General features: G+C 45.8%; 1 protein-coding gene across 1 annotated transcript in view; it reads right to left on the bottom strand.

Annotated features, from left to right (window-relative positions):
• Positions 1-4713: 4713 nt before the first annotated feature.
• The window catches only part of LOC149431444 (dynactin subunit 1-like), a 17799-nt gene continuing 12 nt past the window's right edge, over positions 4714-22500 (bottom strand). Inside the window, exons 1-3 of the mRNA XM_089665599.1 lie at positions 22396-22500; positions 15604-15852; positions 4714-4815 (exon numbers count right to left, since the gene is read on the bottom strand). The exon at positions 22396-22500 is cut by the window's right edge and continues 12 nt beyond it. Of these exons, the coding sequence (XP_089521725.1) occupies positions 4714-4815; positions 15604-15831 (330 nt within the window). The 5' untranslated portion in view covers positions 15832-15852; positions 22396-22500. The remainder of the gene's footprint in view (positions 4816-15603; positions 15853-22395) is intronic.

Below are 22500 nucleotides of genomic sequence, written 5' to 3' on the forward strand. Positions count from 1 at the left end.
CATACGCTCAGTACCGCCCTTCCCCCACCATGCATCCTGGGCTCCGGTTGGTAGGACAGGCATAGCGGATGCCGCCAGGTAGGGGGAGAGGAGCTGAGCGCACATGCGTCTCCTCTCCGCACTCTTCTAGTTGGTGACCCAGAAGCAATGTGTTTGAGGTCACTTCTGGGTCCCCCTGTCCGTGTCCCCAGCCATCATGGGAAAGAATCTAATGCAGTGCAATCTGTACAGAGTTGGATTCAATGAAGCACAGAGGAGGCATGTGGTGTCTTTTAGACCCTGGATGTCTCATTAAAGAGAACCTGTCACCAAAAAAAAAAAAAAAAAAATTCATAATATAGGAGGACTTTGTCATGGAGAGTAAAGACAGAATTTTTTTTTTTTTTTTTTTTAAAAACAGAACCAGACCTGCAAGAGATCAGTATGAAGAGTTCCATAGGAATACATGGCTATCTTGGTTTTTTTTAGTTAAAAAAAAAAAAAAAAAAAACACAAACAAAAACAACAATGTATCCCTATGTAACTCTCCCCACTCATCTGTTGCGGTTTTTTTTTTTTTTTTTTTTTTTAAACCTCAAAAGGAACTGCAACAGATGAGTGTGAAGAGTTACATAGGGATACACGTTTTGGTTTTTTTAAAAAAAAAAAAAAAAAAAAAAAAAACTAAGATCGCCATGTATTCCTATGGAACTCTTCACTCATCTGTTGCAGGTCCGGTTCCTCCCACACGAGAGATCACTTAAGTGGAATTTTCTTGCACGTATTTGAAACATTTTTTTTTTTAGGAAACCCGATATATTTTCTGAAAGCAGACACCCTAGAGAATAAAAAAAAAAAAAAAAAAAACAGTGGTAATTTGAATATTTTATATGACATGACATTAGCGCAAAAGGTCTCGGAAAAGCAACATTTCAGGAAAAAAAAAAAAAAAAAAAAAAAAAAAAAAAAAAAAAGGTACACTAAAGTTAATTTCAGGGAACACAAATTTAAGAAATTACCCAATTTTTGGCAAAATATAAAAGATGAGGTTGTACTGAGTAAATCGATACCCAACCTGCCAACCCTTAAATTTGTGTGCGCTGGTGAAATGGCGACAAACTTCAGTCCCCTAGATTGTCCATAGGCAGCCTTTTAAAAGCCCCAACAGGTTGTCAGTTTAGTGTCACACAGGAACCTACGATGATGCATTTACATATGTGAATGCAGGTAGGAGTGGAGGAACCTCAAGTTTTGGGTGGGAGATTTTATGGAGAGGAGGAACCTCAAAATATTTGGGTGGGAGATTTTATGTGTTGGAGTGGAGGAACCTCAAAATATTTGGGTGGGAGTGTGACAGGAGTCAATTTGGGTGGGAGGCCCATGGAACACAGCTCACTTTGGAGAGGTGGGGAGACCCCTGTCTCAGCTCCCCATATCCCTATTATGTGTAAGTCACCCTGTGCCTGTTAGGGGTTTAGGGTGATATGTCCTAATATTGTGTAGACATGTCTAGAAGATCGGTGGGGTGGGGGTTGTGGATTGTTTGGTGCCATGTGGCTACATCCCATTATTCTATTGTGTGTCTGGCTTGGGAGCAAACTATTATGGGATGTATGCGTTTGTGTGTCTTGGCTTGGTGGGAGGTGTTTCCGGCAGCCCTTCCCCCTGATGGGACTGTCTGCTGGTGTGTCTCTTGTTACTGGGTGTGGATTGCCCCGCCCTGTGTATATTTCTTGTATCTGTGTTAAAATAGTCCATTTCCTGATTTATTTCAAGACTGGTGTTGTCTAGTCTCATATGGTCAGCGGTGGTGTCCGTGGTCGGTGTTCGGACGGGGAGGCGGTATTCTTATGGAAGTTCCCAAGCGCAGACCGGGTTCGGTTCCGTTACAGAGAGATTTTATGTGCTGGAGAGGAGGAACCTCCAAATATTTGGGTGGGAGATTTTATGTGCTGGAGTGGAGGAACCTCCAAATATTTGGGTGGGAGATTTTATGTGCTGGAGTGGAGGAACCTCCAAATATTTGGGTGGGAGATTTTATGTGCTGGAGTGGAGGAACCTCCAAATATTTGGGTAGGACAGTTTATGTGCTGAAGTGGAGGAACCTCAAAATATTTGGGTGGGAGATTTTGTGTGCTTGGGTGTAACTTTATATATATATCTATCTATATATCAAAGAAATCTTCACCCCCCCCCCCCCAATCACAAAAGAGCGACAAAAAAGTGCCCTACTTAATGATAGGTTCCCTTTAATGTGACATCCAGTGTCTACAAGATCCCTGCATGTCTCACCTTTGCTCCAATGAATCCAATGCAGTACAGACTGCACTGCATTAGATTCATTCCCGGCCACGCTGCCTGAGGAAAGCGAAAAGGAGGACCCGGAAGGGACGTGTCACAGGTCATTACCAAGTCAGCAGGAAGAATGGGAGGAGAGCGGTGCCTGGCGTGCACGCCCATTATCTGGGGGCATGGAAGCCATTGGGTGGCTGCCCAGCCATCAGGTGGATTCCATCCGACAGTCAGAAATCGGCTCGTCATATATACACACTCCTGGTATCTGCAGCCACCGGCAATGTGTGTAGAACACCCTGCTGTGGTCATGCAGACCTGGCAGTGAAAAGTTGATGGAAATCTGTGTTCGGGTCCTGGGTCTGCATACTCTGAGCCCATTATTAGAAGGATGGATTTTTTTTGGTTGGTTTTTCTTCAAGTCCTATGTTCCCCACTGGACACCGTGGTTTCTCCCTGCTCTCCCCATCATTACTGTGGCCTGTAGCGACATCGGTGTTAGCGGGAGTCACCAACTCTCTCACAGGCTGATACAGTATCTCCCAGAAGCGAGTCCCCCCCCTCACATGTTTGTATATATTTGATTCTCTCTTTTCATGTGACAACACTGAAGAAATGACACTTTGCTACAATGTGACGTAGTCAGTGTACAGCTTCTATAACATGGAAGTTTGCTGTCCCCTCAAAATAACAAACACACCGCCATTAACGTCTAAACCGCTGGCAACAAAAGTGAGCCCACCCCTAACTGACAAGGTCCAAATTGGGCCCAAAGTGTCAATATTTTGTGTGGCCGCCATTTTCCAGCACTGCCTGAACCCTCTTGGCCATGGAGGTCACCAAAGCTTCACAGGTTACCACTGGAGTCCTCTTCCACTCCTTTATGACGTCATCACGTAGCTGGTGGATGTTAGAGACCTTGCGCTCCTCCACCTTCCATTTGAGGATGCCCCACAGATGCTCAATAGGGTTCAGGTCTGGAGACATGCTTGGCCAGTCCATCACCTTTACCCTCAGCTTCTTTAGCAAGGCAGTGGTGGTCTTGGAGGTGTTTGGGGTCGTTATGTTGGAATACTGCCCTGCGGCCCAGTCTCCGAGGGGAGGGGATCATGCTCTGCTTCAGTAGGTCATAGTATATGTTGTCATTCATGGTTCCCTCAATGAACTGTAGCCCCCCAGTGCCGGCAGCACTCATGCAGCCCCAGACCATGACACTCCCACCACCATACTTGACTGTAGGCAAGACACACGTGTCTTTGTACTCCTCACCTGGTTGCCGCCACACACGCTTGACACCATCTAAACCCAATCAGTTGATGTTGGTGTCATCAGACCACAGGAGATGGTTCCAGTAATCCATGTCCTCAGTCTACTTGTCTTCAGCAAGCTGTTTGTGGGCTCTCTTGTGCATCATCTTTAGAAGCTTCCTTCTGGGACGACAGCCATGCACACCAATGTGATGCAGTGTGCGGCGTATGGTCTGAGCCCTGACAGGCTGACCCCCCACCCCTTCACCCTCTGCAGCAATGCTGGCAGCACTCACACATCTATTTCCCAAAGACAACCTCTGGATATGACGCTGAGCACACGCACTCAACTTCTTTGGTGGACCATGGAGAGGCCTGTTCTGAGTAGAACCTGTCCTGTTACACTGCTGTATGGTCTTGGCCACCGTGCTGCAGCTCAGTTTCAGGGTCTCGGCAATCTTCTTATAGCCTTGGCCATCTTTATGTAGAGCAACAATTCTTTGTTTCAGATCCTCAGAGTTCTTTGCCATGAGGTGCCATGTTGAACTTCCAGTGACCAGTATGAGTGAGAGCGATAACACCAAATGTAACCCACCTGCTCCTTATTCACACCTGAGACCTTGTAACAATAACGAGTCACATGACACCGGGGAGGGAAAATGGCTAATTAGGCCTAATTTGGACCTGGTCACTTAGGGGTGGACTCACCTGAACCCTATTGAGCATCTGTGGGGCATGCTCAAACGGAAGGTGGAGGAGCGCAAGGTCTCTAACATCCACCAGCTCAGTGATGACGTCCTGAAGGAGTGGAAGAGGACTCCAGTGGTAACCTGTGAAGCTTTGGTGACCTCCATGGCCAAGAGGGTTCAGGCAGTGCTGGAAAATGGCGGCCACACAAAATATTGACACTTTGGGCCCAATGTGGACCTCGTCACTTAGGGGTGGAGTCACTTTTTAGTTTAGACATTAATGGCTGTGTGATGAGTTATTTTGAGGGGACAGCAAATTTCCATGTTATACAATCTGTACACTGACTACGTCACATTGTAGCAAAGTGTCATTTCTTCAGTGTTGTCACATGAAAGAGAGAATCAAATATTGACACAAATGTGAGGGGGGGGGGGGGGGTCACTTCTGGGAGATGCTGTATATCAGATTTGGAAACCTTTTCCCATGCGGGTAGCACGGAGTTATTTCATGCGTCAGCCGGGGTCATACCTCTCTTCAGGACCTTTGTGGCAGCCGGTTCCGGGGTTTCTGGAGATGTGGTGTCGGCTCCGTCCTCCACTACCTGGATCTGTAACAGAAAAGAGGAATCGGGTCAGATGAAGCTTTGGCATTTCTTCAGATCAGTCCGCTCTGAAATCATAAAATATTCCAGACCCGGGACACCTCACAGTGGTGGACGTTGTGTGTTCAGCACCAGAATCCAACCACAGCCATGACATGTACACGTCCTCCTCGAGGACTTCCTTGTTCACATCCCAGTGTACCCTCTCCCAGCGACGTCCATGCTCCACCTCGTCACCATCCACTGGTCGCCCTCAGGTCTGGCGTCTTCCTTCTCTACAGCTTGGCCACAGACGCCATAACCCTGAGCACACATGGGTGTTCCTCCGCCCAGCACCCGCTCCTAGATTGTACACAGCGCTGCGCATGCGCGGCTCACGGTATACAGGTCACTAAAAATCACTATCTGGAAGGAGACGCCACAAAGGGGTTCATTCACTGAAAGTACAACTAAAAGGCAATTTTTTTTTTTTTTCGTTTTAGGTAGAGTGGAGAGGGAGCAGAACCCCTGTCAGGTTTTTAGAGCCGTCTGTGCCCCCATTGGGGAGATTCGCCCTCTCGATTTGTCCTGTTTGAAAGGAAACAAAACCCCAAGTTTTGGGTTGTCCCCAGAAAAGTAAGAGGGGCAATCTTTTAATGGGGACACTAGTTACCATGGAATTCCCTTAATTTGCAGGGATTTCCTCACTTCCTGTTTGGCTATGGGGACAGGAAGTGAAGGGAAATCTCCCCAATGGGACACATATGGCAACAAATAAATCAACAGAGGTTATAATCTGCCCTCTCTCTATCCAAAATGAATAAAAACAAAAAAAAAAAAAAGCACAAAACTTTGCCTATAGTCCTACTTTAACCTCTTCCCTTCGGATGCATGCCGATAAAATAGCCGGACGGGAGCGCTGCCGGTGGGGGGGATGTTTCTAAACGTCTCCCTGCATCCACTGCCTGTGTGCGCTCCCACCAGCATGCAGCACCACAATCTGTGGCCGCTGTGTCTGCAACACCGATCACTGTATGGGACCCTCTGTGCGAGGTCCCGATCATGTGATCACTAATTGGCCAATCAGTGATTGCAAGAACAGTGGTACACAAGATGTCACTTCTGACATCACTGCTTACTACGTGTGAAATCTGTGAATGATCACAGAGATCACATGATACAGGGCCAATCACAACAGCCTTGTACCATGTGACAAGCTGTGACCAATAACAGCTCACACAGTAATTCTCAATGGCTGCAGCCAGAGAGGAGAAATGATTGCTTTTACAGTCCTTATGGGTGTAAAAGCAATCAGTGTAAAAAAAAAAAAAAACACAAAAAAAAAAAAACACAAAAAAAACCCACCCCCCACAAGTAGTGACAGTATGTAAAATACAGAAATATTAAGAAAAAAAAAAATTCTGAAAAGCTTTATATATATATATATATATATATATATATATATATATATATATATATATATATATATATATACACACACACACACACACACACATATATATATATATATATACATACACACACACACACACACACACACATATACATACACACATACATATACATACACACACACACACACACACACACACATACACACACACACACACACACATACACACACACACACACATATACATACACACATACATATACATACACACACACACACACACACACACACATATATACACACACACACACACACACATACACACACACACACACATATATATATCTCCTAATTTGGGGGGGGGGTTAACCAAAACGATAGCCGAATACATTTTGGACAAGATTTATAAAATTTTGCAAATAAATACTCTTTCTTCATAAAAAAAAAACACTTTTCAAAATTTTTGGTATTTTTCATTTATATGGCAAAAAAAAAAATAAAATAAATAAAAATCCCAGTGGTGAATACCACCAAAATAAAGCTTTGTCTAAAAAAAAAATGCTAAAAAATACGGGTAGTGACCGCGCAATTGCCAAAGTGTGACAGTGCTGAAAGCTGAAAATTGGCCTGGAAAGGAAGGTGGGGGGGGGGGGGGGGGAGCGTCCGGACTGGAAGGGGGAAAGGCAAATAGTCCGTTCACTTTATAAAGGAAACTTCCCCTTAGCTTGGTGAAGGAGGTGAAACTGCTGACAGCCAATCAAGTGCAAGCAAAAATTCAGTTTTTTCTTATCCTCTTTGCACATGATTAGGTATTCTCTGGGGGAAATGCTTTTGCAATGTGAAAAATAAGAATTTGCCTTCTAACGATCGGGACCCAGGACTCCCGATTCCGGGTCACGCGATTGCGGTGATAGCCTCTGATTGGCTATCACAGTGATCAGTCACTGTATAGCCCGCCCTACCCCTTTTTTCCGCTCTATGAATGAAGGAGAGATACATTGCATCTCTAACTCCTGAGGGAAAAACAAATTACATTTTCATATATACACACAGTGTGCGCATGTACACATACATACATATACACACACAACACAACTATTAACAAATAAAACGCCTAGATCAAGGTTTGATCTAGTTCAGTGTCAGGGTAAGGGTCAAAGGCCAATGTCAAAAGATCAGGGTCAAAAGGTCAGGATTTTTTTTTTTTTTTAATTGGTATCACAGTGTCAGTGTTTTAGGTAAAACGATCGTCAAGAGCTGAAAAATGTTTTTCGGTGGTAGGTTATGGTAACAAGAAACAAACAGCTAAAATAAAACTAAAGATTTTTTTTACTATTTTGGGCCAGTAAAATAATTATTATTAATAATCAGGAGATATCCATTACCATTTACCACCAAATGAAAGCCCAATTTGTCCTGAAAAAAGAAAAAAAAAAACAAAACAAAAAACCGCGGTATAATCCGCCTGGATGTACAAAGTAGTTGTGAGGATACGGACGGTTTTACGAAGACGTGTCAATGTTGTAAAATTGTGCTTAGGCATGAAGATTTGATTTACACTCAGGCGTGAAGGGGTTAAAATACAAAAAAAAAAAAAATATATATATTTTTGCTTTATGGTGAATCTAAAAGTCAGCACAGTGGCCAAGTGGTTAGCACTTCCGCCAGTACTCGGGTTGTCTGTTCAAAGCCCAACCACGGCACCACCTGCCTGGAGTTTGCATGTTCTCCCTGTGTCTGCATGAGTTTCCTCCAGGTACTCTGCTTTCCTCCCACACTCCCAAAATCATGCTGGTAGGTTAATTGGCTCCTGTCTACATTGGCCCTAGTATGTGTATGTATATTAGGGACCTTCAATTGTAAGCTCCTCAGGGGCGGGGACTGATGGGAAATATATATGTAAATTGACAAGGCTATATACATACCTCCTCTACATACAACAACATGACCCCTTCTCCCACCATGTGTCCTGGGCTCTCCTAGGTGTCACACCATCCTGGAAGGGGTCAGAATGGAAAGCGGTGGTGGGAGACTCTCCTGTGAAGTATGGAGATGGAAGAGTACTTTCAGAGTCAGAAGAGCCCCCCCCCGGTCACTTTGGTAAGGGAAGGAGGTTACGGAGCTCATTGTGTTCAGTTTTAAAGCTGAACTAAAAAGTCTCAATATGTACCTGTCCAGCGGTCCTGCACAGGTGTCTGAGGGCCAATCTTCGGGCCTCTTTATTGGCTGGCAGGCGAAGATCCAACGATTGTGCATGCGCAAGAGGATGTCGAGACCAGGCCAGCACTGCAAGCTGAGCTAAGCATGCGCAGATCCATTTGCGGTTTTCTCCAGCGCTGCAAGCAGGGGCATTTACTGCAGAAAAGAGCGTGAAGGTCTACATAGTACCATACAGCGAGTCTCTCTTCTGCAATACAATCCTGCCTGCCCGAGGGCAGAGGCGACATTGGGAGCTTAATAGGCTCAGGTTAAAGAGAACCTGTCACCTGCAGCACAATCCTATAAATCAGTCCTCATGTTACAGAAAAAAAAAAAAAAAAGCTCCAACACCACATACACATATCAGGTGCTCATACATAGGACAATGACGACTGAGCGACACATTATGTATTGGTGGTACGCCAGAGTGAGAGCAATGACTCCGGGGCCATCATTTACTACGGACTCTAAACTAAGGAGCTGAAAAGGGCTGTAAAGGCATTGCCTAGGGACAACCCTGGGTACATAGTACTTCATAGTGTAACCCAGTCACTGCCAGACCTGCTGTGTACTTTACACACATGTAATATATATACACACATACATACACACAATTTTAGCCCTGAAGATTACAAACCCCCCAAAACATTATACACGGCTCAAGAATATGAAAAAGGAAGACTCTGAAAACCCATCAGACCTCAATGGGGAGGAATCTCCTGCTGGATCTCTATACTGACATGGACGGGGGATGGGTGAGGAACGCAAGGACGCCCCATCGTTTGATGGAAATGATCGACCTACAGAGGACTGAAAATCAAAGTGAAGAAATGATGCCGCAGGAGGAACTTTATGCGTTTGGTGCAAACTATTTACTTTTTTTTTGTTTTACCTATCATAAAAAAAAAAAAAAAAAAACTTCCCTATGCGATGATTTTTTGGTGGACAGTTGCTCTTCAATGAGACATCCAGGGTCTAACCTCCCCCTCAGGTCTCATCTGTCCTCCAGGGAATCTGATGCAGAGCAGATTGCAGTATGGCTCAGGAAAGTGACGATTTACACATCGATTCTGGGTCAGCAAGGCTGCTTGGCTCCTTCCCCTCTACTCAGCAGCACCCACCATGCTGGTCCCAGGTGCGTGTGCCCCAGAATACGGGGCAGGGGGCACACGGGGTTCGGGGAGGGGGGGGGGGGGAAAAATTCTACATTTCTGGTAATACATGATTTTAAGCCATCGTACTGCCGACACGTGTGATGTGTATTTTCAGCTTCAGGTCAAACAATAGGATGCTGAAAGTCCCCAGCAGGATACAACAAAAGCCAATCCTGCCATCAGGGTACAATCAGTGAGGTCAGGACGACTTCCCCAGCACAGACACACAATAGAACGAGTAAATATGGAGGGAGATTTATACCTCCGCTACACCCCGTGTAATCACTGCATTCACACCGTGTGACCGCACACCAAATATTCCTTTCAGAAAACTATTTGGTAAAGAGGAGTCTCCCATCTCCCAACCGGCACTAATATTGTACTGAAGTAATGTCACTATTAACCAGTTGTGAACCCCGAGTGTGCCACACAAAAAAAAAAAACACACCCAAAAACACTTTAATCACTTCCTGTCCAGGCACTTTGCCCCTTCCCCCCCCCCCCCCCCTCCTCCTGTCAAGGCCAAATTTTTAACTTTTAGAGCTGTCACACTTTGAATGACAATTGCACGGTCATGCAACACTGTACCAGTATGAATTTACCATTTTTTCAGACAGATAAAACTTTATTTTGGTGTTATTTATTCACCACTGGGATTTTTACTTTTTTTTTTTTTTGCAATATAAATGAAAGTCCCAAACTTTTGAAAAAAAAAAAAAAAAAAAAAAAAAAAAAAAGTGTTTTATAAAATTTTGCAAATAAATAATCTTTCGTTTATAGTTCAAAATTATTTTTCGAAAATTTATATATATATATATATATATATATATATATACACATACATACATACATACATATATACACACACACACACACACACACACACTCTTCATCACACCCCCCCTCCTTCATTTTTATATAAATTTTTTTTTTTTTGTTTTTTTTAACATATCGTCACCCTAGCAATACAGTGTTACCATAGTGACACTGTACTACTTGTGGGGGGGGTGATGAAGATTTTTTTATTTTTAAACCGATTGCTCTTACACACATAAAGGCTGTAAAATCAATAAAATTTCCCCTTCTCTCTGGCTGCATTCTTGCAGCCATTGAGAAATACTGTGAGAGCTGTGATTGGTCACAGCTTGTCACATGGTACAAGGCTGTTGTGAATGGCCCTGTATCATGTGATCTCTGTGATCATTCACAATTTCACACGTAGTAAGCAATGTCAGAAGTGCCATCTTGCTTAATACTGTTCATGTGATCACTGATTGGCCAATTAGTGATCACATGATTGGGACCTCACACAGAGATCCTGTACATGGATAGGTGTTCCTCCGGAAACAGCAGGAACCAGATCGTGGTGTTGCGTGCTCCCAGGGAGTGTGCACAGGCTAAAATGGCAGGCACCGTTTATGAACCGCAACCCGCCCCTGCACTGCTCCTGTCCTGCCTTTTACATACATGGGCCGCACGGGAAGTGGTTAGGGCCCCGTGGGTGTATGCCATCCGGTCCAGGGGCTTTATTCAGTCTAAATATTTTTGGATCATATCAATTGTGAGCCAATGTGGATCATCTGGAGCTGTGTCAATACCACCCCCCACTATGGACAAGAGCCCCCCCCACGCTCCTTTGTATACACAGAGCTGAAGAAGGGATTTCATACATTGGCCTTAAGAAGAATAGTTATAAACCAGGGTCCTCCTGCGCTTAAGGAAGGAAGTCACGAGCAGTCTGACGTAGCGCATAGGTATGCTAATACGCAGCTTCCGGCGTTGGTGGCCATCTTGGTATACCCAGGAAGTCCCACACACATGCAGTACACCCATACAATTGGTGAGGAGGGAGAACGGCTTGACATGTGAGCGGCATTCTTTCAGTAAATAAAGGAGTCTTGGAGTAAAGGAATACTGCACAATAGAGGATCTTTTTTGGCTCACTGTGTTGGGGAGCGATTGTTCTACAGAAACTTCCTGTCTGGGGCAACGGGAGCCCTTTAGGAGATCCACTGCATGAGGATTGTTACCAGCCCTTGTGGTAAAGGATCCAGAGTGATCCTGAAAGCTGTTTGGCTCCTGGGGGTCACCGGGAGGTGGTGGCATTTTAGCCGCAATAGAAGTGTGTTGACCCGATCACGGAATTACAGCACCATTGCACTTTGCATGAATGCATCCATCACATATTGTTTGCTGTATGGACTTTTTGATTGAGTGTTTTAACCACCTCCCTCCCGCCATATAGTCCAATGACGGGCGCAAGGGGGTTCTCTCGTTCCGATAGGACGTCATATGACATCCTCCCATTCTCACTGCGCATGCGCGGCTCAGGGAGCGCGGCGATCGCCGGTGCGCTGTGTCCCTCGGACACAGCGGAACACGGAAAGAGCCGAAGAGGTCGACTCGGTCATGTGATCAGCTGTGTCCAATCACAGCTGATCACATGTAAACACGGAAATGCTAGCTATCTGCATTTCTCTCCTCTCGGGCTGTCAGGCTGACAGAGAAGAGAGGAGAGCCGGTAATCGGCTTTCCGCGGAGGGGACATGTACACTGATGATCAGTGTGGCCCCAGAAGTGCCACCTGTCAGTGTCCATCAGTGCCCATCAGTGCCATGTGCCAGTGCCCATCAGTGCATACCAGTGCATATCAATGCCACATATCAGTGCCCATCTGAGCTGCCTTTCAATGTCACCCATCAGTGCCAGTCAGTGCCACCTATCAATGCCAGTGCCACCTATCAGTGCTCAGTGATGCCTGTCAATGCCCATCAGTGAAACCTACTAGTGCCTCCTCATCAGTGCCGCCTATCAGTGCCCATCACTGCAGCCTCATTAGCGCACATCAGTGAAGGAGAAAAATCACTTATTTACAAAATTGTATAACAAATACTAAGAAAGTTTTGTTTTTTTTTTTTCCAAAATTTTCAGTGGTTTTTGGTTTAAGAAAAAATAAAAATCCCCGAGGTGATTAAATACCCCAAAAGAAAGCTCTATCTCAAAAAAAAAAATGATAAAAAATGTCATATGGGTACAGTGTTGCATGACCGCGCAATTGTCATTCACAGTGCGATAGCGCTGAGGGGGGGAAGCGTCCCGGACAGGAAGGGGGGGGGGGGGGGGAGGGAAAGCGTCCCGGACAGGAAGGGGGGGGGGGAAAAAGCGTCCCGGACAGGAAGGGGGGGGGGGGAAAAAGCGTCCCGGACAGGAAGGGGGGGGGGGGGGGAAAAAGCGTCCCGGACAGGAAGGGGGGGGGGGGGGAAAAAGCGTCCCGGACAGGAAGGGGGGGGGGGGGGAAAAAGCGTCCCGGACAGGAAGGGGGGGGGGGGGGAAAAAGCGTCCCGGACAGGAAGGGGGGGGGGGGGGAAAGCGTCCCGGACAGGAAGGGGGGGGGGGAAAAAGCGTCCCGGACAGGAAGGGGGGGGGGGGGGGAAAGCGTCCCGGACAGGAAGGGGGGGGGGGGGGGGAAAGCGTCCCGGACAGGAAGGGGGGGGGGGGGGAAAGCGTCCCGGACAGGAAGGGGGGGGGGGGGGGAAAGCGTCCCGGACAGGAAGGGGGGGGGGGGGGAAAGCGTCCCGGACAGGAAGGGGGGGGGGGAAAAAGCGTCCCGGACAGGAAGGGGGGGGGGGGGGAAAAAGCGTCCCGGACAGGAAGGGGGGGGGGGGGAAAAAGCGTCCCGGACAGGAAGGGGGGGGGGGGGAAAAAGCGTCCCGGACAGGAAGGGGGGGGGGGGGGAAAAAGCGTCCCGGACAGGAAGGGGGGGGGGGGGGAAAAAGCGTCCCGGACAGGAAGGGGGGGGGGGGGGAAAAAGCGTCCCGGACAGGAAGGGGGGGGGGGGGGAAAGCGTCCCGGACAGGAAGGGGGGGGGGAAAAAGCGTCCCGGACAGGAAGGGGGGGGGGGGGAAAGCGTCCCGGACAGGAAGGGGGGGGGGGGGGGAAGCGTCCCGGACAGGAAGGGGGGGGGGGGAAAGCGTCCCGGACAGGAAGGGGGGGGGGGGGAAAGCGTCCCGGACAGGAAGGGGGGGGGGGGGAAAGCGTCCCGGACAGGAAGGGGGGGGGGGGGGGAAGCGTCCCGGACGGGAAGGGGGGGGGGGGAAAGCGTCCCGGACGGGAAGGGGGGGGGGAAAGCGTCCCGGACAGGAAGGGGGGGGGGGAAAGCGTCCCGGACAGGAAGGGGGGGGGGGGAAAGCGTCCCGGACAGGAAGGGGGGGGGAAAGCGTCCCGGACGGGAAGGGGGGGGGGGAAAGCGTCCCGGACGGGAAGGGGGGGGGGGGAAAGCGTCCCGGACGGGAAGGGGGGGGGGGGAAAGCGTCCCGGACGGGAAGGGGGGGGGGGGGAAAGCGTCCCGGACGGGAAGGGGGGGGGGGGAAAGCGTCCCGGAAGGGAAGGGGGGGGGAAAGCGTCCCGGAAGGGAAGGGGGGGGGAAAGCGTCCCGGAAGGGAAGGGGGGGGGAAGTGTCCTGTAGGTGAGGGGTTAAAGTGCAGACATTTATTTGGCATCTAAGCACTTTTGGTTATCCCCTTTTTTCACAATGTTCTACATCATGCTTTGTCTGTATAGACGGTTTAGGAGTCACTTTATTTATAATGCCACTATAGATTTAATTACTTCTATTCATTTTTTCATTTTGGCACTTTATTGTAATATCTTTGCACTTCTGAGTGTATTTATTCCCACCCAGTGGTTTAGCATTTAATATTTTTGAGCGAGCGCTGCACTATTTGTGAATCATACGTTGGCCTTCTCCTTGTCCCCAGACCCCCCTCTAGATGGTTCTGTAAAGGGCCTACATGCTGGGACCGGACCTTTCTACTATTCATATATTGGACGAATGTTTTGGGGTCGCTCCCGATAGGTTTTGCAATCTGTTAGTTTTCAATTTTTGCTCCTTTATTTCCTTTTTCCATATTCTGTTCTATTCTTTGTAATGTGTAACCGATGATCGCGTTCCTTCATTTTTATATTTTATAAAAGCTCTTTTCTTATTAACTTTAGCTTTTGTAACTTTGGCCGTAAGCCACATAGGTTTGATTTTTATCCTTTTATACTTGTTGCCGATAGGAATATATTTTGCAGTGTGTTCACAAAGTCTTTATGAAGAACTCCCATTTCTGTGTTGTGTTCATTGACGCCAATATTCCCTCCCAGTCTAAGTCTTAGAGAGCAGCTCTCAGCCTTGGAAAATTAGCTCTCTTATAGTTGTTAGTTTTTATTTTTCCCGTATGTGCTCGCTGTTTACAGCGAACAATAAATGAAATCATGTGATGGTCACTGCTACCCAGATGTTCTTTTATATGGACATTCGACAGTGTAACAAAAAAAAAAAAAAAAAAAAAAAAAAAAGCCACACCACACACCTTAAAGTGCACTTGAGCACATTAATTCATTTTGATGGCCAGAATAGAAATGTATGATGAAATTAACACCCAAGCGTTTGACGCCTGAAAAATGCGCCTAAATGCTGGTAAAAGCGTTACATACTGACAAACGTCAGGCGGTTTTTCGGCCAAAATGCTCCTGCCAAGAGGAGGAGCATTTTGAGGCCTTAAAGAAAAAAAAACAAAAAAAAAAACTCTAAAGAGGAGGGGGGGAGGGAGGAGGAGGAGGAGGAGGAGAAAAAAAGGAGTACCCTATGGATTTTTTATTTTTTTTGTTTCTCGCCATCCCACACAAATTTTAAAGCGGGACACGTTTGGTATCTATTTACTCAGCGTAACAGTTTTTTATATTTTACCAAACAATTGGGTATTATATTGTGTTTGTGTGCACTAAAATTCATTGAAGTTTAACTATTACGGAAATACCACACAACATAAAACATTGGAACACCCAACATTTTATTCTCTGGGGCCTCTGCTTATAAAAAAAAAAGAAGCAGAAACCAAAGCCGGAAAAAAACCAGCAAAAACCAAAGCCAGAGAAAAAACAAAACAAAAAACCAAAACAAAACCCCCCCCCCAAAAAAACGGATTTTACATCCTGTAGGAGAGAAGTGTCAGAATAGGTCTTCGAGCAGTCTTATCCTCGGAAAGCGATCATTTCACGTACCTGCGATTGGCGCACAAAGATGCCATGGTTCTCCTCACAGGTGAAGTACTTCCTGCCCTGCACCGTGCCGTCATTCTTGCCCTTGGCTTCGTCCAGAATAACACCGACCCATTTTCCGGTGGCGAATAGGGTGGCCCCTACAAAGGCGACGGTTCCTCGATGGCCCTTCCCGATCACCTCCACCCGGGTGCCCACCTTTAAGGGCTTCCCCGTGGCCTCCACACTCATCCTGGAGTTAGAGCTCGGCGTCTGCTGGAAAAGAGGAACAAAACACAACTCATCACCAACCGCTGTGCAGGACGGATCACATGTGCATTGAAGAGGACCTGTCATGGCTGCAGTCAAGACAAGAACCTGAAAACTTTCAGACTGTCAGAACTGTCCACATTTAGATTTGTCCTCTTATTTATACCCGAATACAAAAATAAAAAAATATCCTGGAGCTTACTGGTCCTCAGATGTGGGGACTGACATTTGTTGTCTTTCGGTTTTCCCTCCCTTTATTTTCACCTGGCAATTATCAAAGTTACTCGCTTTCTGTCCTAAGGTGAGAACACTTACCTACTACACTGTATCACAATGTACCCCGCACCCTATACATACCATACTGCATGGAGGCAACAGAAAAAGCCGCCATGAGCAGGGGAATGTGTTAAAGGATGGACCCTCAGCTCAGCAGATCCAACTGCCACTTCACTGAGCTGCAGACAGTTCTACCAGAGATGGGCAGCAAGCCCAGATGATGGATAATAGGATGACTGGATATACAGTTATGCCCCGTACACACTATAAGAACATTTTTGCACGAGGACCGATCATCGGATTGTTAGTACACAGCTTTCAAGAGCCAATCACGACAATATCCAAAAGGGAGAAGCGCAAAGCACATGAAAGCATGTGTGGAAATGTGTTCTGGTCTGATGACACCACGGTTGGACTTTTTGGCCATAATTCCAAAAGAAAGGTTTGGGGCAAAAACAACACTGCCCATCACCAAAAAGAACACCATACCCACTGTGAAGCATGGTGGGGGCAGCATCATGCTTTGGGCTGTTTTTCTTCAGCTGGAACTGGGGCCTTACGCAGGCCATAGATGGGTCGAAAATCAGACGATTTTTCGGCTGGAGAAAAAAATTTAAAAAAAAAAAAAAAAAAAAAAAAGGCAGATTTTCGCACCGTTAATCGAGAAGAAGAAGAAAGACGAAAGAAGACAGACGAAAGAAGACAGACGAAAGAAGACGAAAGAAGACGAAAGAAGACGAAAGAAGACGAAAGAAGACGAAAGAAGACGAAAGAAGACGAAAGAAGACGAAAGAAGACGAAAGAAGACGAAAGACGACGAAAGACGACGAAAGACGACGAAAGACGACGAAAGAAGACGAAAGACGACGAAAGACGACGAAAGACGACGAAAGACGACGAAAGACGACGAAAGACGACGAAAGACGACGAAAGACGACGAAAGACGACGAAAGACGACGAAAGACGACGAAAGACGACGAAAGACGACGAAAGACGACGAAAGACGACGAAAGACGACGAAAGACGACGAAAGACGACGAAAGAAGACGAAAGAAGACGAAAGAAGACGAAAGAAGACGAAAGAAGACGAAAGACGAAAGAAGACGAAAGACGAAAGAAGACGAAAGAAGACGAAAGACGAAAGAAGACGAAAGACGAAAGAAGACGAAAGACGAAAGAAGACGAAAGACGAAAGAAGACGAAAGACGAAAGAAGACGAAAGACGAAAGAAGACGAAAGACGAAAGAAGACGAAAGACGAAAGAAGACGAAAGACGAAAGAAGACGAAAGACGAAAGAAGACGAAAGACGAAAGAAGACGAAAGACGAAAGAAGACGAAAGGAAAGAAGACGAAAGGAAAGAAGACGAAAGGAAAGAAGACGAAAGGAAAGAAGAAAGAATTCCAGTCCGCTATTATATTTTATATGAAAAGTCTTGCGGTTGCAACAATGTATCTATTTGTATCCGAATAAAAACATCTGTATCCAAAATGGATACAAATTATTATTATACAGTATTTATAAAGCGCCAACAGTTTTCTCAGCGCTGTACATTACAATGGGAGACAGAATAACAACAATACACGAGGGGTTCGAGGGCCCTGCTCCTTGGAGCTTACAATCTAGGAGGGAGGGGACACAAATAGATACATTGTTGCAACTGCAAGAATTTTTATATAAAATATAATAGCGCCCCTCTCTGCAAGGGACAGAAGTAAAAATGCCGGCCGTAGACCGGCTGAAAATCGGTCGATTTTTTTTACAGTTGGTAGTAACAGTGGCCGATTGAACGACCAATTTTTTTTTTTTTTTTAACCCGTCTATGGCCTGCAAAAGTCAAGGTAGAGGGAATTATGAACAGTTCCAAATACCGGTCAAAATCGGCACAAAACCTTCAGACTTCTGCTAGAAAGCTGAACATGAAGAGGAACTTCATCTTTCAGCACGACAATCACCCAAAGCGTACATCCAAATCAACAAAGGAACGACTTCACCAGGAGAAGAGGAAAGTTATGGAATGGTCCAGCCAGAGCCTAGACCCGAATCCCATCGAAATGCGTCAGAATTTTACTAACTAGCCAGGATACACGTTGCAGTGCTCCCCCGCTATGGAACAGGACTCCTGCTTTTGTTTTGGAAATGTTCTCTATTAAGACTGAAATCTGCCATCTTAGTTAAAAAAAAAAAAAAAGGAAAACCTGCATTCCCCACAACAAAATAATGGCAATGCGGCTGTGATGTCACCACCCCCCCCCCTCTCTCCGCCAACACAGCCCCGCCCCCACAAGGATCTGGTGATAGTGTATACACAGTAAAGTGGGTCAGTCATGCACACCATGGATATGAACGGGATCTGTGTGTTCTGGATCCGTTGTCCCCGTTATTCGGCAATAACAAAATATTCTTTATTCAGACAGCGGACAGCCTGCAGCTTTTTTTTTGAAGAATGGATCTATTGTGGAATTAAAGTGGAACTTCACCTCTCAGTCAACAGGAACTATTTGTAATCCTAACACTGCCAACATTCGTAAATTATATATATATATATATATATATATATATATATATATATATATATATATATATATATATATATTTTTTTTTTTTTTTTTTTTTTTTAATTTTTCAGTTGCTTCCTGGTTCCCATACCTAGGCAAAATGATGTCATACATCCCAGGAGACTTCAAGGAGGGGAGGGAGGGTTTGCAGCTCAGCCTATGCCTGAGCTAAGGGTGGATTGATTCCAGGAATTAAAAAATGATAGATGAATCATCTACTCAACTACTGGAAATGACAGGGGGATGTTTTTCAAAATGACTTCCCTTTGCAAAATAAAGCACGGAGACGCAGATGGGGGGGGGGGGGGGGGGGGCAGGGGAGTGTGCTTTGAAAATTAAAAATTAATGAAATCGCATTTTTGGTTTGTGGTGCTCAGGCGCAGTGCAGTTCTACATACATACATATATATATATATATGGTCTTCCCAGACGATGATTGAGAACAATCCATGACACTGGCAGGTCTCGGCTTGGCAAAGGGGGCAGTGCATGCTATAAACTCTGCAGGGTGCCCAAACTGTTGCAGACGCCATTTTTTTTGTTTTCTGTTATTTTGAAAGTGTAAATGATGGAAATAAAATCTAACTTTTGTTGACATGTTATAAGAATGTCTAATCTGTAATTTGATGCCTTTTGGAGATTTTTCCATCTTTCCTTGGCTTCTTTATGCACATTAATACAAATGTTTAGCTGGGGTGCCCAAACTTTCCATCCCCACTGTGTATATATATATATATATATATATATATATATATATATATATAATATATATTTTACAAATGCACACTAAAAGAAAAAAAAAAAAAAAAAAAAAAAAAAAAAAAACACTTTAAAATTTCCTCCAAACAATTCTGGAGTGCTGGGTAAGCTGCTAATTGTGCTGCACTAAGACCCATCCATAGCCGGTGATCCTGCCAGTCTTCTGTAGTGCATCCCCCATTCCTGGCAGCACCAATCACGGGTTTAGCCCCATGGTAGTGGTAACAAGCGAGTTCCTGTAATGGGGGGGGGGGGGGGGGGACATCACAAAACTGACATGCACCCTGCCCAGCCCCTGTAAGGAGTGACTGACACCATGTCCTGACAGCAAGGACCGCCAGAACTAATACATGGATGTCAAGAGGTGGGACCACACCCCCTTCCCATCTCCGTATAGATGCAAAGCCAACGAAATAAACAGAAAACGGAAAAAAACTAAATTTTAAACAAAAAAAAAAAAAAAGCAAAAATATAAAACAAACAAAACAAAAAAAAACAAAACAAAAAACACAACACCAGATCAGGTATGTGCATAGATTTTAAATTAAAAGCAGAACTTCACCCAAAATTCCGCATTAACCCTTTCGGTGCCTGGGCAGTTTTTGCACACGTTTAACCCCTCGCCCTCCTGAGGATTTACCCCCCTTAATGACCACGCCTCTTTTTGCTACTCGGCGCTGCACTAATTCAAATGATAATTGCGCGGTCATGCAATGCTGCACCCAAACGAAATTTACGTCCTTTTTTTCCACACAAATAGAGCTTTCTTTTGGTGGTATTTGATCACCTGTGCGCTTTTTATTTTTTGCGCTATAAACAAAAAAACCACGAAAATTTTGAAAAACAACAATATTTTCTACTTTCAGCTATAAAAAAAATAACTAGTAAACTCAAAGTTAGTCATAAATTTAAGCCAAAATGTATTCTGCTCCATGTTTTTGGTAAAAAACAATCCCGTGCATTAGCGGGCAAACTGGCGCTATCTGGGAGGGGCGCTAACACTATCGGAAGTCACCGGTGACGCTAATACAGTGATCAGTAAAAATCGATTCACTGATCAGTGACACTGGTAACAGGGCAGTGAAGGGGTTAACTCGGGGGGGGCTATCAAGGGGTTAAATGTGTCCTAGGTGTGTTCTGTCAGTGTGTAGTGTTTTACTCACGTTTACTGTGTCTTCTTCCCTCTCTGGAACGGAATGTGTCCAGGCAGAGAAGAATGACATCATATCCTGTCCTGTGTAAATGCCAACACAGGACAGGATAGGACAGGGACCGATCATCTGATTTCAGCCAGACATCACTGGCTGAAATCTAATGATTGATCCCTCCTGGATCGAATCGTGTCACCCGCAGGTCGGCGGGAGCGCGCGCCCCCTGCCGGCGAAAACGTTGGGAGCGCGGAGCCCGTTTTAAAACGTGGTTTTGCGCTCCACTGCCGCCCTGCACACGTATATACACAGTGGCAGGGCGGCAAGCGGTTAAACAATGGTTTCAGGCCTGAAGATTACACAAAACATTTATTTCCTCAAAGACACCCCGGAGGATAAAATAGCGGTAGCTCCAATTTTTTTTATGTTACACGATATTATCACAAAGGTCTATGAATAAATACAACATTTCAGGGAAAAAAAAAAAAAAGTGAATTTTAGGGCAAAACAAATGTAATAAATTACCCAGATTGTTAAAATATAAAAAGACGAGGTTGTGCCGAGTAAATCGATACCAAACCCTAAATTTGCGTGCGTCTGTGAAATGGTGACAAACTTCAACATCCTAGATTTTCTATAGGTAACGGTTCTCACTGACCCCCCATATCTCTCCATAAAGAGGACCTGTCACTAATTATCTCTCATTGACCCCCCCCCATATCTCTCCATAAAGAGGACCTGTCACTAATTATCTCTCCATAAAGAGGACCTGTCACTAATTATCTCTCCATAAAGAGGACCTGTCACTAATTATGTCTCATTGACCCCCCCATATCTCTCCATAAAGAGGACCTGTCACTAATTATGTCTCATTGACCCCATATCTCTTCATAAAGAGGACCTGTCACTAATTATCTCTCCATAAAGAGGACCCGTCACTAATTAGGTCTCATTGACCCCCCCATATCTCTCCATAAAGAGGACCTGTCACTAATTATCTCTCCATAAAGAGGACCCGTCACTAATTATGTCTCATTGACCCCCCATATCTCTCCATAAAGAGGACCTGTCACTAATTATGTCTCATTGCCCCCCCATATCTCTCCATAAAGAGGACCTGTCACTAATTGCAACCTGATTAGCCAATCTCACAGTGTACAGTCCACTTAGAGCATTGGCCAATCACATTTAAGCAGACTGTACACCCTGCTATGTGATTGGCCAGTTCTCTCTAAGCATGTTTTACACCCTGAAATCTGACTGGCCAATCCCCTCTAAGAAAACCATACACCGTGCAACCTGACTGGCCAATCCCCTCTAAGCAGACAGTCTACCGTGCAATCCGATTGGCCAATCCCCTCTAAGAGGGCAGTACACCCTGAAATCTGATTGGCCAATGCTCCAAGTGGACTGTACACTGTACGACCAGATTGGCCAATCCCCTCTAAGGCAGCATGCTATCCTGATTGCAGGGTGTACGGTCCACTTAGAGAGGACCGACCAGATTGGACGGCATGCTGTCTGCTTAGAGGGGATTGGCCAATCAGATTGCAGGGTGTATGGTCCGCTTAGCGAGGATTGCACAGTACACTTGGAGCATTGGCCAATCAGATTGCAGAGTGTATGGTCTGTTTATAGGGGATTGGCCAATCAGATGGCACATTGTACAGTCCTCTTTTAGGGGCTCAGCCAATCAGATATTGGGGTGCAGATTGATGACAATGAGGCTGTCTGTAGGTCGCAGAGTGTCCCTCTATCTCAGTGTCTATAGGGACACCTGGAGGGGGTCTGTCCCCGCTCACTCACCCCTCCCCCGGCTGTCTCGGTATCACACCCGGCAGCGCTCCTTCCTCTCGGGCTGTGGCCACCCGACGTTTACCTCAGCCGGTGACAGCAATAGCCAAGCCTCGC

Source organism: Staurois parvus, unplaced genomic scaffold (genome assembly GCF_062004578.1).
Source record: "Staurois parvus isolate SC_StPar_1 unplaced genomic scaffold, SC_StPar_1.0 ptg002259l, whole genome shotgun sequence".
Classification (NCBI taxonomy): domain Eukaryota; kingdom Metazoa; phylum Chordata; class Amphibia; order Anura; family Ranidae; genus Staurois; species Staurois parvus.